We start from the raw sequence: 16,381 nt of genomic DNA, 5'->3' as shown, positions 1-16,381 counted from the left end.
ACAGATAATTGTTTGTGTGGGGTACAGAGATGGGGTAGTGATTCAAAAACCATGTTAAACACCATTTTGCACACATAGTTAGTCCGTGCAACTTATTCTCTGACTTGGTATGCATATTTATACTCCTGAAGTTATTTACTCAAGACATTTCAGCTTTTCATTTTTGATTCATTTGTAAAAAATATCTAAAAACATCATTTTGCTTTGACATTATGGGGTATTGTGCGTAGATCAGTGACACGAAATCTAAATGTAATTTTTAATTCAAAAACAAAATGTGGAAAAAGTCAAGGGCTATGAATACTTTCTGAAGGCACTGTATATAGTATGTGAAGCAGGCAAAGATATTTATATATTGGACTGGTATATCTATAAATGTACAGTACCAGTCAAAGTATGGACACACCGACTCATTCCAGGGTTTTCCTTATTTTTACTATTTACTATCCACATTGTAGAATAATAAGGAAGCCATCAAAACTATGAAATATCATATATGGAATCATGTAGTAATCAAAAAAACTGGTAAACAAATCAAAATATATTATATATTTGAGATTCTTCAAAGTAGCCAACCTTCGCCTTGATGACAGCTTTGCACATTCTTGGCATTCTCTCAACCAGCTTCATGAGGTAGTCACCTGGAATGCTTTTCCAACAGTCTTGAAAGAATTCCGACATATGCTGAGCACTTGTTTGCTGCTTTTCCTTTACTCTCCGGTCCAACTCATCCCAAACCATCTCAATTGGGTTGAGGTCGGATGATTGTAGAGACTAGGTCATCTGATGCAGCACTCCATCATTCTCCTTCTTGGTTAAATAGCCCTTACACAGCCTGGAGGTTTGTTTTTGGGTCATTGTCCTGTTGGGTCATTGTCCTTGTTTCAACTGTTTTATTGCTCTGTTTGTAAATGGTTTACCGTCAATTATGGGGACAAGTAATAATCCTGACGACCTAAAACATTCTGTAAATAAGACCTATTGTGATCTGATGTTTAAATTCTTCTTTATGGAAAATGCCTTTGTAAATTGTCAATATCTTCATTTATTGTTATCAAGAGTTTATAAAACTTTCATGGTCATGTAAATTACTTCATTAAAACAAGCATAAAATGGATTTTGTCGTCATGTTTTTTCTTGACAACGTCATCAACTTGAGGTGGATGCGCAATACTGAAATTGAGAAACTATCTTACAGACAATTTTCTTAAATATTGATTAAATTGAAGGGGCAGGCACATGCAGGATCCCCATTCTCTGCCTATTGAAATGTCTCTGTTCCAATAGGCATGGCGCCACTGCTTGGTCTGTTTTCTCGCACATCTGTCGAGCTTCACAGACATCTTCTTTTTTTACACCTTGGTTCAGTTGTGGTCCTGGCTTCCATAGGTTGCAGCTAACATGTCTGTGGTAACTCGGTCAATGCCAATGACAACGGCAATTAATGTATGAATAGTGATACTACTATACTGCAGGTAAGTATACATACACATTCAACAGTAATTATGTATAGTGATACTACTATACTGCAGGTAAGTATACATACACATTCAACAGTAATTATGTATAGTGATACTACTATACTGCAGGTAAGTATACATACACATTCAACAGTAATTATGTATAGTGATACTACTATACTGCAGGTAAGTATACACACACATTCAACAGTAATTATGTATAGTGATACTACTATACTGCAGGTAAGTATACATACACATTCAACAGTAATTATGTATAGTGATACTACTATACTGCAGGTAAGTATACATACACATTCAACAGTAATTATGTATAGTGTCCACACTATAACCATTTACATTGGGGTTTCACAGACTTTTCTTCACACCTTGGCTCTGTTGTGGTCCTGGCTGTCACGATAGGGTACAGTTTGTTCTCCTAGCTCAGTTCCAGACGGCACAGCAGCACACCATCGTTAGCTGAGCTCACTGCTATGATTCATATTTGCCACTGGCGTCACTAGTGGGGCTAAGACAACCAGACTGTTGTTTTTGGTTTTGGAGAGCTGTTTGTTTATTTGTTATAATATACATAGATTTGACACATAACATATACGCCTCCTATATTGTATTGTATGTTTACGTACCAATGTCATCATGCTAGTTTATGACACACATACTGCACAACACAATAAGCATAACATGTCTAGCAATAGTAGTTCAGACTGTGGTTTTGAGCAGCCAAAGTGGAAATCTTTGATTTGTCACTCATAAACAAAATCAACTAGTGCGAATGTGTGATAAAACTGTATTTATCTTAAAGACTGTCTGTTGTCTATTTCCTGAAGAACACTGTGACCCATTACCACTGACAAGATAATGTAGCAATTGTGTATTCGGAGGCTACAGTGTAAAAGTGTGTTCGGTTTATGTTGTTCAATTTGATCTCTAGTAGTATCAAAACAAATCTTTAGAGAGACATTCACACAGATTGCGACTCAGCATGGCTGGTCCCCAGTGCTGGCCTGTCTTTCACTGTCTGGCAAACAGAGATGACAATTCCCCACCCTTTTCTCAAGTTGGCCAAACCGCCACCCGAGGGCCTAATCCTGTCCTTTCCAACCTCAACCCCTCCTACAACTAATGCTAGGACTGGTTCACACACACACACACACACACACACACACACACACACACACACACACACACACACACACACACACACACACACACACACACACACACACACACACACACACACACACACACACACACACACACACACACACACACACACACACACACACACACACACACACCTCGCTTCTAGTCCTTAGGAAACTTTGCACAAGCATTTCGCTACACTCGCAATAACATCTGCTAACCATGTGTATGTGGCCAATACAATTTGATTTGATTTGACACACACACACACACACTCACAAGCCCATCCCAGCAACCACTCACCCTGGGGCTGACTCGCTTGCAAATACACACACACATACACACACAAACACACACACACACACAGCCTATCTCTGCCATGGAGACGGCCCTTCCCTTTCCTGTATATAAATGGATTCAGAGGGACCCCAGCAGCAGCCTGTCTTTGTGTGTGAGAGAGACAGACACTCAGCCCCTGAGGATCGACTCTATCAGACAACTGCAGCTTCTTCAACTTCTACAGAGGTGAGTTTACTCTTCAGTGGTCACTGGTCAGGCAATGTTTACTGTCTCCAATCTAATTTTTTTTGATACTGCATGTATTTGACAATGCTTTGATGAAAAGTAATGCGATGCCTCATAGAATGCATCATTTGCAGTACTCTAAATTCAGTTGCAGTACTCTGTCGTTTTGCTGTATAATAGTACACCTTTTTTTCCTCTAGGAAACGTCCAAATGCTGGTAAAAGCAGAGTTTATTATGGGGTGGGGTGGAGGGGGGGCTGTGGGCTAATGAGAGTCCTAAATGGAAGCTAATGTTACAGTACCAGAGTGAGAACTGAGTGCTGGTTTGAATGGTTCTTTATTCCACATCATGTAATCTGGTTCAGAATCAGGGGTATTTGCTTCTGTGTTTTTTATTTTCCTTTACATCCACATGTTGTTGTAAAATGCTGTTAAACTATGGATCCTTTTTACCTTTCAGGAGTCACATTTGTTCTTTGCACAATGCTTCCGTGTCTAAGTACACACTACATGAAACGGTGTATATGGGGGACATTTCTGTGCAAAGTGCAAAAAAAATATTAAAATCCTAATTATAATCTGGTAGCATGACGAAATGAGAACACACTCTTCAACAATGTGCGTCATAAAGAGAACCACAATTGACATATTGCTCCGTTTACGAAACGCTATTTAAATAGTCACCTCTTTGTAAACACACGTTGTTCAAGAAAAAAAAATCCAATTAAAGGAAAACTCCACCCAAAAATTATCTTTTGGTATTTGTTTCATTAGTACATGGTTGACGTAGCCCCAAAACATTTAGCTCGTCGGCAATCGAGATTTCAAGATATATAACTTTCAAAATACAGAAATTGTCCCTGTGTGATGCATTTTGCATCGGACGATGCTGTGTTTTGCATCATATGATGCAAATTGCGTCATACAGGGAGGATTTCTGTATATTATAATAAGGTTTGCGGTATTTTTTGCACTTTGCACAATCCTTTATTTTGCCCTATGAACATGTTACCCTATATAAACAGTATTATATGGCATCATCCATTGACTAATAGCTAAAAATAGTAATAACTTGCAGCATTTCCACCACAAAAAGGCACAGCACTGTCCCAGAAAACATCGATAAAAACCTGTGGTGATGTTGTTTCTCCACAATCAGCATTGACCAGCTAATGTTCAGCTGAAGGGGGTGACAGCACAATGTGAGCGTGTGTGTGTGTGTGTGTGTGTGTGTGTGTGTGTGTGTGTGTGTGTGTGTGTGTGTGTGTGTGTGTGTGTGTGTGTGTGTGTGTGTGTGTGTGTGTGTGTGTGTGTGTGTGTGTGTGTGTGTGTGTGTGCCTGGTGTGTGTGTGTGTGCCTGGTGTGTGTGTGTGTGCCTGGTGTGTGTGTGTGTGTGTGCCTGGTGTGTGTGTGTGTGCCTGGTGTGTGTGTGTGCCTGGTGTATGTGTGTGTGTGCCTGGTGTGTGTGTGTGTGTGTGTGTGTGTGTGTGTGTGTGTGTGTGTGTGTGTGTGTGTGTGTGTGTGTGTGTGTGTGTGTGTGTGTGTGTGTGTGTGTGTGTGTGCCACGGTGAAACAGTGCTTTCACTGTGCAGGTCCATGACTCACCTTTCCAACACTGGCAGGAGACCATCCCACACCCCAAACCTGTCTCCTCGACCAGCACAGCACACCACACGCCCATTACATAACTCAATTCTTAAACAGTTGTTTGTGCCACAAAGCTGCATGACGTATATTGTGCCATACTTACATTTTCATTAAAACAACCATTGTGTATTTAATGACTAAAACAGCATTACCATACTTACATAATAATTCCCATTAAAAAAACACCCCCCCTCTCCTAACCTCAAATAAAATAGGCTTTAAAAGAAGAGACCCCCAGGGGATGGTTGGTTGAGGTAATTCCTTTTTCAGTGCTGCTTTATTGACTTACGGTATGTCTCGAGATTTTTATTTACTTTTAACCCACTATTAGTAATGTTGCACCACTGCTTGTACTATATGATGGGGTCCAATAGCTTGTCATTTTATGGACCGCTAAGTTTGGACTTAGATGTAGTTTGTTAATGTATATTATTACCTAACTAATTGTAAATGTGCGAGGTAATTTGTTAGTTTTACCACAGATACCGGCATCATTTTACTGGTACACTACTCGTTGGGAAAATGCTAAATATTACAACAACAAATAAATGGACATTGATTCTAAGCAAAGGAATCTGATGACATGGTTGTGTCCCCCCACACACTGACACTAAAGTTTCCCTTGTCATTTACGACCCGTTTTCTCGCTCTAATTTGAAGATTAACGGCACAGTCGGGTGACACGCTGACCACAAGGGACGGAGAATAACCCAATATGCCAAAACAAACAACCAAACACCCCAAAACGTCTGACCTTGCCAACTGCTTTTCTGGAATCACACCCTCAGTAGGCTCCTCTTTATACAGCACGGAAATAAACAATGAAAGAAAAAATAAGCACAGGCTCTACTCGCTGAGCATTTCAAACCTATGTTTTCTGACCTAGTCACTACAAGGATGCACACTAATACACACATAGAAGTGGTTCCCAAAGGCCTACTAGCACGGACGTCGCTGATAAGTACTTTGTTGAGGGAAAAAGTACTTGATACGATTGTGATGTGTGTTGTCTCACCTAGCCAACTTAAGATGAATGCACTAATTGTAAAGTCGCTCTGGATACGAGCGTCAGCTGAATGACGGGAATGTCAAATGTAATATATATAATTGTTTTGACATGTGGTTTGTGTTAAAGTTTACGTGCACCTCATCCAGGTCAGTACTCAAGTTCGCTATTGCTGCCCTACCTCAATGTGAAACAGGTGGTTTTGTGGGAACAGTTCATCTCTTAGCATCTGCAGCACAACTGGGAGTGTCCTCCCCAAGGGCAAGCTGAATATGAATGGAGTCGTCATGTGATATGATACTATACCTAGGAATTGTCTGCTTGTCTGTTTGACTCTCTGTCTCTGTCTCTCTCTCTGTTCGTCCATTTGTCTGTGTCCCAGGCCCGTAAGGTGACGTTTCAGCGCTGGTACCATGTCTGACTCAGAGCCCGCCGCCAAGCCACAACCCCAGGTGTCACACCGCGGACGCAGTGCCGCCCCCATCGCCACCTCCAATGCAGATGGGGAGGAGGTGCCTGAGTTCGAGCCCTTCGGCCTGATGCCCCGAGGACCCCCTCCACTCCAGGGTGAGGAGGAGAAGGAGCCTGTGTGTGTGTGTGTGTGTGTGTGTGTGTGTGTGTGTGTGTGTGTGTGTGTGTGTGTGTGTGTGTGTGTGTGTGTGTGTGTGTGTGTGTGTGTGTGTGTGTGTGTGTGTGTGTGTGTGTGTGTGTGTGTGTGTGTGTGTGTGTGTGTGTGTGTGGGCACGTGTGTGTGTGTTTGATTGTGTGTGTGGTGTGGTGTGTGACAGAGAGAGACAGAAGTGTGTTTGTATGTCAGAGTGTTGGTTTGTGAGTCAGTATGTGCCTTGGTCACAAATGATAACCCTACAATGACACGTTTCCTGTAGATTTAGGATGCTGGCTGACAAATGAATGGCATTCCGTTCAGAGTTATCTTAACACACGCCTTCAGACACATCCTGAGTCTACCAGCCTCGTCACTGTTCTCCTTTCCTCAGCATTATCTCGCTAGAACACAAGGCAGGCCTAGAAACACAAGGCATGCCTAGAAACACAAGGCAGGGTTCTGAATAAGAATGGACTGACTGGATTATAGAACCTCTAACAGACTGGAAGCGACTTCAGCTTGTCCCCTCGTGATAGTTAATTCAAAGTAAAGTTCAAAGTTTAAAAAAAGTTTATTACAAAATCAGGGGGCAGGCAAACGACAGGTCAAGGGCAGGCAGAGGTCAGTAATCCAGAGCAGAGTCCGAAAGGCACGGAACGGCAGGCAGGCTCAGGGTCAGGGCAGGCAGAATGGTCAAAACTGGGAAAACTAGAAAACAGGGACTAGAGCAAAAACAGGAATACGGGAAAAATGCTGGTAGGCGTGACGAGACAAGACAAACTGGAAACAGACAAACAGAGAACACAGGTATAAATACACAGGGGATAATGGGGCAGATGAGCGACACCTGGAGGGGGGTGGATACAAGCACAAAACAGGTGAAACAGATCAGGGTGTGACAGTCATAGCCATCTAAATAATATCTTGTAGCGAGTTTCCCAAAAAGAACAACCAACAACAACTACGTTGTTGATCTTCGACTACAGTTCATCATTTTTACTATACGTCACCACAGTCTACAGACAAAGCTGTCTGTCTACCCTAAGATGAGAAGGTTCCCAAAGTTGAACACGCAACGTAATCGGCCTTCAGAATGTCTCTACCACTCTTCATACATTTGAACTTGCAGGATTCCATACGTTACGTTATGTTGAAGATAGAATCGTTAGTTGCTACATCCATTTTTGGACTTATAAATGAATGATATACACACACTGATTGTTGAAAAAGGCAACTTATAAATGCCTCATGATTAGTTCAACTGTCGTAAGTCATCAGAACCCAAAACAAACCATGTTTGTAAACAACATAAATGTAAACAACATAAATGTAAACAATGTAAATGCCTCAATCCGGTTAAAACAATAATTTAGATATCATGGATGTTCAGTCCTTCAAATCAAAATGTATCAGTCACATGCGCCGGATACAACAGGTGTAGGTAGACCTTACAGCGAAATGCTTACTTATGAGCCCCTAACCAGAAAATACAAATAAGAATTAGAGATAAAAGTAACAAGTCATTAAAGAGCAGCAGTGAAATGACAATATACAGGGACTATATACAGGGGGGGTACTGACACAGAGTCAATGTGCGGGGGCACCGGCTATTTGAGGTAGTATGTACATGTAGGTAGAGTTATTAATGTGACTATGCATAGATAACAACAGAGAGTAGCAGTGGTGTAAAGAGGGCGTGAGATGGGGTGAGAGGGGGTGAGGGAGGGGGGGGGGGGTCAATGCAAACAGTCTAGTTGGCCATTTGACTAGATGTTCAGGAGTCTATTGGCTTGGGGGTAGAAGCTGTTCAGAAGCCTTTTGGTACCAGACTTGTCGCCCCCGGTACGGCTTGCCGTGCGGTAGCAGAGATAACAGTCTATGACTTGGGTGGCTGGAGCCTTTGACCATTTTTAGGACCTACCTCTCTGCATCCATAGCTCTGTCTATGAATTTGAGAGACGTTACATTTCTCCAGGCCCATCCCTCAGCTTTTTTTTTGCTGAAACAGAGGTGTATTGGAATAACTGCTCAAGGTCACATGGAAAAATATCAGGGCCCAAGTTACGATGACAAGTCTTCATCTCTCTCTCTCTTCCCTTTTATATTCCTCTCTCCTCATCTCTCTCTTCCTCGTTCTCTTCCTACTCTCCTATCAGAGTTCTTGGACATCTGGGACGTGAACATGCTGCGGAAGCCAGACGAGGTCAATAAGCGGCAGCACACCACCCACCTGTATGCCACTGATAACCTCATCGTTCGCAGGGGACAGGAGTTCCAGCTGAAGGTGACCTTCGACCGTCCCTACAAGCCCTCCGACGACCAGTTCGCTGTGGAGTTCGTCATCGGTGAGATAAAAATGAAACACCTAAAAAAAGTTTCCTAAGCTAAACAAAGGTCTAACTCTGTATCAGTGGTTACTGGTTAAGAAGTAGTTTACTGTACGTATGCAGGGTACCAAAAGTAAAGTAAAAAAAAAATGTTTTATTATGTTATATTTCAAGTGGCGGTTACATTAAGTGCGGGAACATTCATTGTATCTTTTTTCATTGAATGTTCCCCCGCACTTAATTATAACCGCCACTTGAAACATAATAAAACTAAGGAAGAATATGTGCAGGTATTTATCTTTCTTTCCTGTATCAGTGGTTAGGTATACCATAGGTCTACCATAGCTCTAGTTCAGGGTGTTAGTAAGGCTTGGTGTAGGGTGAAGTTGCCCCTAGACCCTGATCTTTGGTCTGTTTTACATTTTCTCCACTAATGGTAAAGGTTAGGTTTGGGGGATGGGAAGTTGATCCTAGATCTGTACCTAGAAGAAACTGCACCCCAGAGTCAAAGACCAGAGCTAGGTATACCCCTGCCCTGACATGTCATTCCCCTGTTCCTCCTATCCACCAGGGGGCAGTCCCCAGTTTAGTAAGGGCACCTACATCCCTGTGTCTGTGGCCAGTGACCGCCAAAGCCCGTGGGCCGGCCGGGTGGTGGACAGCGCAGACAACGTGGTCACGGTGGGGATCACCCCAGCGCCCGACTGCATTGTGGGAAAATGGCGCACGTACGTGGCGGTGGTTACGCCATACGGAATCCGCAGGACAAGGCAGGACGAGAGTCGAGACGTCTATATCCTGTTCAACCCCTGGGTGGCAGGTCTGTGACACTCACTGATGACAGCAATCACACTAGCCTGTTCCCACAACAGTTGTTTGTGCTGATTGATTGATTGATTGATTTAGCTCTATTAATCTCATTCGTCTATTCATCTACATTCCGATAATAGATTCCATTCTATTGTTCTGGCTTCCTTCCACCAGCTGATTCTGTGTTCCTGGATGACAGCAATGAGAGGGAGGAGTGTGTTCTCAACGAGGTGGGGGTCATCTACCACGGGGCGTTTGACGACGTGTCCGAGCGGCCCTGGAACTTTGGCCAGGTACAGAGAGACCCAGTGCACCACTACTAGCTACGCAATGATTGGTTTTTGGTGTGGTGATACGCTATCTGCACCATGCAGAATTGATTTAGAACTACTGTGCATGGAAGTCATTGTACGTCAAATAGCAAGACGGTTGTTTCTAGGTCCGTACACATTACCTGTCTGTCACCTTTTTGTTTTTGGCTTTAAGACACCGTCTGATTCTCTCTGTGATCGTCAAAGAAGTCCAGTGCACACTTAACTGAACTTTGCTTGTTGCAGTTTGACTACGGGGTGCTGGATGCGTGTCTGTTCATCATGGATAAAGCTGCCATGCCCATCACCAACAGGGGGGACCCCATCAAAGTAGCCCGGAAGGCCTCAGCCATGGTGAGAGTTACGGAGTTACCACCGGTCCATACAGAGAACCCGTTAAGATCGCAACGTTCTTACAGTGCAACCGTTTCATACAGTAGATTTATAGGGAGGGGGGGGGGGGATCCATGGAGGCTTGAGAAAAGACTCCTTGCCAGAAGACACGTTTCAAATCAAATCACGTTGTATTAGTTCACATGCGTCGGATACAACAAGTGCAGACCTTACAGTGAAATGCTTACTTCCGAGGCCCTAACCAACAATGCAGTTTAAAAAAATATGGATAACAATAAGAAAAAGTCACGAGTAATTAAAGAGCAGCAGTCAAATATCAATAGCGAGACTATATATGGGGGGTAATATGCACATGTAGGTAGACTTACTAAAGTGACTATGCATAGATGATAACAACAGAGAGTAGCAGCGGTGTAAAAGAGGAAGAGAGGGGGTGGGGGGGGGGCATTGCATGTAGTCTGGCGCTCTGGTACCGCTTGCCGTGCGGTAACAGAGAGAACAGTCTCTGACTAGGGTGGCTGGAGTCTTTGACCATTTTTAGGGCCTTTCTCTGACACTGCCTGGTATAGAGGTCCTAGATGGCAGGAAGCTTGGCCCCAGTGATGTACAGGGCTGTTCACACTACCCTCTGTAGTGCCTTGCGGTCGGAGGCGGAGCAGTTGCCAAACCGGGCAGTGATGCAACCGTGCCCTCGATGGTGCAGCTGTAGAACCTTTTGAGGATCTGAGGACCCATGCCAAATCTTTTCAGTCTCCTGAGGGGGAATAGGTTTTGTCGTGCCCTCTTCTTCATTTGTACAGAAGAGAGATTTGTACTTACAACTCATAAGCTTGTAACAGGCTATTTGCATCCAAAATGGCACTCTATTTCACATACAATGCATTACCTTTGACCAAGGTATTCCACATATAATGCATTACTTTTAACCAAGGTATTTCCTATACAATGCATTACCTTTGACCAATGTATTCCATATATAATGCATTACTTTTAACCAAGGTATTTAATATATAATAATAATAATAATATAATAATAATAATATAATAATATAATAATAATATATAATAATATAATAATATAATAATATATATAATATAATATATATAATAATATATATGAATAATATAATAATAATATATGCCATTTAGCAGACGCTTTTATCCAAAGCTTTTATCCAAAGCGACTTACAGTCATGTGTGCATACATTCTACGTATGGGTATTTCTATATAATGCATTACTTTTGTCCCAGGTATTCCCTATATAATGCATTACTTTTGACCAGGGTATTCCCTATATAATGCATTACTTTTAACCAAGGTATTTCCTATATAATGCACTACTTTTGTCCCGGGTATTCCTTATATAATGCATTACTTTTGACCAGTGTATTCCCTATATAATGCACTACTTTGGACCAGAGCCCATTAGGCTCTTTTCAAAAAAGTGCACTGTAAAGGAAATAGGGTGCCATTTTGGATGCAGACAACCGTATGTTTGCCTCTCTCTCCCAGCTGAACTCTCGTGACGACGACGGGGTTCTGGTGGGGAGCTGGAGTGGTGACTACACCTACGGAGTGGCACCCACCTCCTGGACTGGAAGTACTGAGATCCTCCTCAACTACTCCAGCAGCAAGATGCCCGTCTGCTATGCCCAGTGCTGGGTCTACGCTGCCGTCTTTAACACCTGTGAGACCTGCATAAGGCTACAATATTCCCCAAACATTCAGAAAATTCCATTTTTTTCTGAAATCTGTAATGATTCCAGAAATGTTTAACTAGGATCTCCCAAAAATCATTGAGGCAAAGTTTTGGGATTTTTACAATGATAATGAGTGAAATGTTTGGGAGGATTTCATAATTAATCACATTAATTTCCTACTATTTGATGTGCAGAATTCCCCCAAAACGTCTGAATTGTTTTTGTTGTTGCTGATGACACAGTTTCTTTCCTTCCCCCTTGGCAGTCTTGCGCTGTCTGGGGATCCCCGCCAGGGTTGTCACCAACTTCTTCTCTTCCCACGACAATGACGGCAACCTGAAAACTGACATCATCCTGGATGAGAACGGCAGAATTGACAAGCAACGCACCAAGGACTCTATCTGGTAGAATTGTTCCAGTGACAGACAAATAACTTACTGATTTGATTTGATTTGAGCATTTAAAAATACAATTCATGAGTGGAGAGACTGCATTTAGAATGCTTTATGGTAATGTCAAATAATGGAATGGATGTGTTGCCGTAGGAACTACCATTGCTGGAACGAGTGCTACATGAGCAGGCCAGACCTTCCTCAAGGGTTTGGGGGCTGGCAGGCTGTGGATGCTACGCCCCAAGAGACCAGTGATGGTGAGGTGTTCATACACACAAGCATGTACGCACACACACACACACACATATACTGTAGAAACATGCACAAGCGCTCACACACGCGCACACATACGCAGCAACACGCACACGCACACAGACACAGAAACACACACATACGCCGAAACAAACACACACACACAGAAACACACACACAAACACACAATTTAACTGACCATGTTATAATTTTTTACATAACCATGTTATGAAATGTATATGCTGTGTAGTTACTATATTATATCATTATTTGGGATATTACTAAGTCCTAATGTGTCTTTCATTGTATACAGGGATGTACAGGTGTGGCCCTGCGTCTGTCCAGGCCATCAAACATGGCCAGATCTGCTTCCCGTTCGACGCACCTTTCGTGTTTGCTGAGGTAAATACGACAACAATGAGCCATCCTAGTGGCGCAAAACACCAACGGCACAGGACGGTATACAAAATGTTACAAGCCCTTATTGGTCACTTTCCAAGACAGTCCATTTTTGTTTGCATCAGTTTGAATCAGTGAGCTCAATTGTAGTCGTGAACATACGGTACCAGCACATGTGTTTTGGTATTACTAGTATATATGACTTATATATGACTAAACATATCAATAGACAATTACTGGAATTTTCCATGATGAATGTGTCCCATTTCTCTCCCTATAGGTGAACAGTGATGTGGTGTTCTACTCGCGGAACCCCCGAGACGGGACCCTGGAGCCGGTCAAAGTCAACAGCAGCCATGTTGGTAGGATGGTGGTGACCAAAGCTCCCGGCCAGGACACCCGGCGTGACATCACTGACCAGTACAAGTTCCCCGAAGGTAAGAGAGGAGGGAGGAGGGAGCGTCGCTGAGCAAAAAGCCTAAAGGGACACTTTCCCAGACACAGATGAAAAATGACCTATGCAGAAATCACTCCAGCATTTCCTGCTGGCTAAAATTCTAATAGTTTCGCCTGATTTCAGTGCACGTGACAAAACAAGCAAGTATCATGCCGAGAGTCATTGTCCCATCTAAACAGCGGCATTTTCAGCTGTTTGAAGCTGGTGTACAGAACTGAAAGTAAACGACACAAAGATGAAACTTAAGCACGGGCAGCAGATAAATAGGGCTCAGAACAAATCTAACATTTCTTGGACTTGCTTTCAGTGAGAATGACAGATCTATAACTCAAATTCACATGTGAATGTAAACTGCATTAAAAACGGCATTGTTGATTAAGGGCTTGCAAGTAAGCATTTCACTGTGAGGTCTACGGCATCTGTTGTATTCGGCGCATGTGACAAATAACATTTGATTTGATTTCAATGTTGAAAGAAGGGTTTTGTCTCTGTGTGAACAAGGTACGACCACTCGAAAAACCCAGATTCTGCATGGGGACTACTTCTGAAACAAACCATATCTGTGGTCTCCCACATCCACAGGTAGCCCCGAGGAGCGCACGGTTCTGGAGAAGGCAGAGGAGTACGGTTGTCAGCGTGAGAAGGTCACCCTTCCAGAGGCTGACGTGGAGCTGAACATGCCCCTGATCGAGGTGAGGGTGGGGGATGACTTCGAGCTGAAGCTGGAGTTCAACAACAAGAGTGGCCAGTCTCGCACCGGGGAGATGTATGTCAGTGGCAACGTGGTGTATTACACAGGAGTCACCAGCTCTGAGTTCCTCTTCAAGACCCCTAAAGTGACATTGGATCCCATGAAAGGTGGGCAGGTGGGGGAGGAGGGGTGGTGTGTGTTGGTTGGTGGGTTCTTGTAAGATCAATATTCTAGTTACTAGTGGCAAGCCAGTTGCTCTCCAACATTTCTAAAGCAAAAGACCCGACAAATTACATGAAAATGAAAGTAAAACTCAAGGAGACAAAGCATTTCCTGAGAAAGTCATCTCTGTGTGTCCACAGCTGAGAAGAAGGTGATCCAGGTGCGTTCCCAGGACTACATGAGAAAGCTGGTGGAGCAGGCCAACCTCCACTTCATTGCCACTGGGAAGGTCAAGGAGACGGGTCAGATTGTCACCGCCATGAGGGTCGTCACTCTTCACAACCCCAAGCTCTCTGTCCAGGTCAGAGGTCATGTTTTTAGGAGTGGTAATATGCACACAGCCTGAAACAAATCAATTTGTACTCTATAGAGCAGGGGTGTCAAACATACGCCCCCCCCCCCCCAAGGGGTCCAATCCGGCACGTTTGTTATGTTTTGTTTTGGGGTGGGGGTGGGGGTGGGTGTTGGGGGGGGGGCTCAATATACTTTAAAATGACAAAAACCAAATCGAAATTGTAGAAATTATAATGGATCTGCATTCATATAATATCTTGACTGTGTTCAGCGTTGCTAATAATCAGCTAAATGAAAGCTAGACAGTCAGGGAGCCCTGAAAAATTCATAGCGGACTATTTGGGTCTAATTTTGGACTGCGAGGAAATATAACCATGTTTCAGTGCAGCTCTCCGGACCGCGTTGAAGACCGAATAAAGACTGAATTCTGCTAAATGAGTTTGACATCCCTGGTATAGAATGCAAAGTATTTTCCAAATATGCTCAATGTATCGATCCTTGCTGGGTCTTCACAGACAGGATCAGGACCAACTCTCATCCCCCTCCTCTCTGTAGGTGTCTGGTCTGGCTAAGGTAAGTGAGGAGATGTTTGCGACTGTGGAGTTCACCAACCCGTTCAAGTTCAACCTGGAGGATGTGTACATTCGCGTGGAGGGGCCAGGAGTCATGCCACCCAAGTATAAACATTACAGGTGAGCAGAGTGATACCTGTGTGTGTGTGTGTGTGTGTGTGTGTGTGTGTGTGTGTGTGTGTGTGTGTGTGTGTGTGTGTGTGTGTGTGTGTGTGTGTGTGTGTGTGTGTGTGTGTGTGTGTGTGTGTGTGTGTGTGTGTGTGTGTGTGTGTGTGTGTGTGCATACTCATGTGTGTATATGTGTGTATTCCAGTCTGATCCTGGCTGGCTCGTCCCTGAATTGGACAGAGAGTTTTACCCCGCGAAGGGAGGGACCCACCAAGCTGATGGCCAGTCTGGACTGTGCTGCACTCAGGCAGGTGTACGGTCAGGCCCAGCTGACCGTCAAGCCCTGAGCAGCACAAGGGAGATGGCACAGCTATACAAGACATCTATAGCACAGCTAGACAGCCTATTTACAGCTCAGTTAGAGCCCAGCAAGCAACAATTAAGATATTAATTTCTTCTTCTTCTTCGTGGATGGATCATGTCATTTCACAAAAGAGGCAATATTTTTTTTAACTATGCAACATTTGGTGTAGTTCAATGTATTTGTTTTCATTTCTATACAAGGAAAACACAACTACATCATAGCTAATACAGCCCAGCTACCATCAGATTAGAGGTTGGGCTTGAATGTTAGGCCTAATCCATGGTTCAATCTATCTTCACAAGAGATGCAACATTTTCTAACCACAAGATGCCACATTTAGTGAAATTGATGAAAAGTTAAATATCCCCGTTTCCTTTTCTTTTCTGTTTTTGACTTCTATGCAAAGAGAAATACTTAAGTAACCCAAATTAAAAAGATGAACATGAATATGTTATCAATTATTGTGTTTTTATGGCAATACACTTTGGTTTTGAAATGTCCAAATAAGATCTTTTGAAGTCAAATATTGAATGTATCCTATCGGCCTACATGCATGCTGTCAAAATGAGAGTTCGTCGAGCACCCAGTTCGAAGGTTGAAGGTGTGGACCTTGCCCTATGCGCAACAGGGATGAGTGAGTAAGTGACATGAGCACGCCTGTGCTTCGTTCACCTCCGCACAAGTCTAGGGGTTTCTTTCATAGGCTGTGTTTACACAG

At 43.2% G+C, this 16,381-nt stretch overlaps 1 protein-coding gene across 1 annotated transcript; it reads left to right on the top strand.

The window, feature by feature from the left end:
* The first annotated feature begins 3,002 nt into the window (after nucleotides 1-3,002).
* On the top strand, nucleotides 3,003-16,110 carry LOC124014399 (coagulation factor XIII A chain-like). The gene is made up of 15 exons (XM_046329315.1): nucleotides 3,003-3,149; nucleotides 6,185-6,369; nucleotides 8,566-8,754; nucleotides 9,308-9,556; nucleotides 9,721-9,839; nucleotides 10,104-10,211; nucleotides 11,725-11,899; nucleotides 12,178-12,316; nucleotides 12,458-12,561; nucleotides 12,870-12,958; nucleotides 13,236-13,392; nucleotides 13,995-14,270; nucleotides 14,466-14,626; nucleotides 15,175-15,311; nucleotides 15,505-16,110. Exons 2-15 carry the CDS (start codon nucleotides 6,216-6,218, stop codon nucleotides 15,644-15,646), a joined length of 2,199 nt encoding a protein of 732 aa, XP_046185271.1. The 5' UTR covers nucleotides 3,003-3,149; nucleotides 6,185-6,215; the 3' UTR covers nucleotides 15,647-16,110.
* The last annotated feature ends 271 nt before the right edge of the window (nucleotides 16,111-16,381 follow it).

The sequence above is a fragment of the Oncorhynchus gorbuscha genome, linkage group LG25 (assembly GCF_021184085.1).
Source record: "Oncorhynchus gorbuscha isolate QuinsamMale2020 ecotype Even-year linkage group LG25, OgorEven_v1.0, whole genome shotgun sequence".
NCBI classification, from domain to species: Eukaryota; Metazoa; Chordata; class Actinopteri; order Salmoniformes; family Salmonidae; genus Oncorhynchus; species Oncorhynchus gorbuscha.
This window is presented reverse-complemented; position numbering and strand designations above follow the sequence as displayed.

What these genes read in the sequence shown, in the direction of transcription:
- LOC124014399 (XM_046329315.1), top strand. Translation starts at nt 6,216, where the DNA reads ATGTCTGACTCAGAGCCCGCCGCCAAGCCACAACCCCAGGTGTCACAC. An exon ending in CCAGTACAAGTTCCCCGAAG is followed by an intron (nt 13,393 to 13,994) that starts GTAAGAGAGGAG and finishes CCACATCCACAG; the next exon opens with GTAGCCCCGAGGAGCGCACG. An exon ending in GACATTGGATCCCATGAAAG is followed by an intron (nt 14,271 to 14,465) that starts GTGGGCAGGTGG and finishes GTGTGTCCACAG; the next exon opens with CTGAGAAGAAGGTGATCCAG.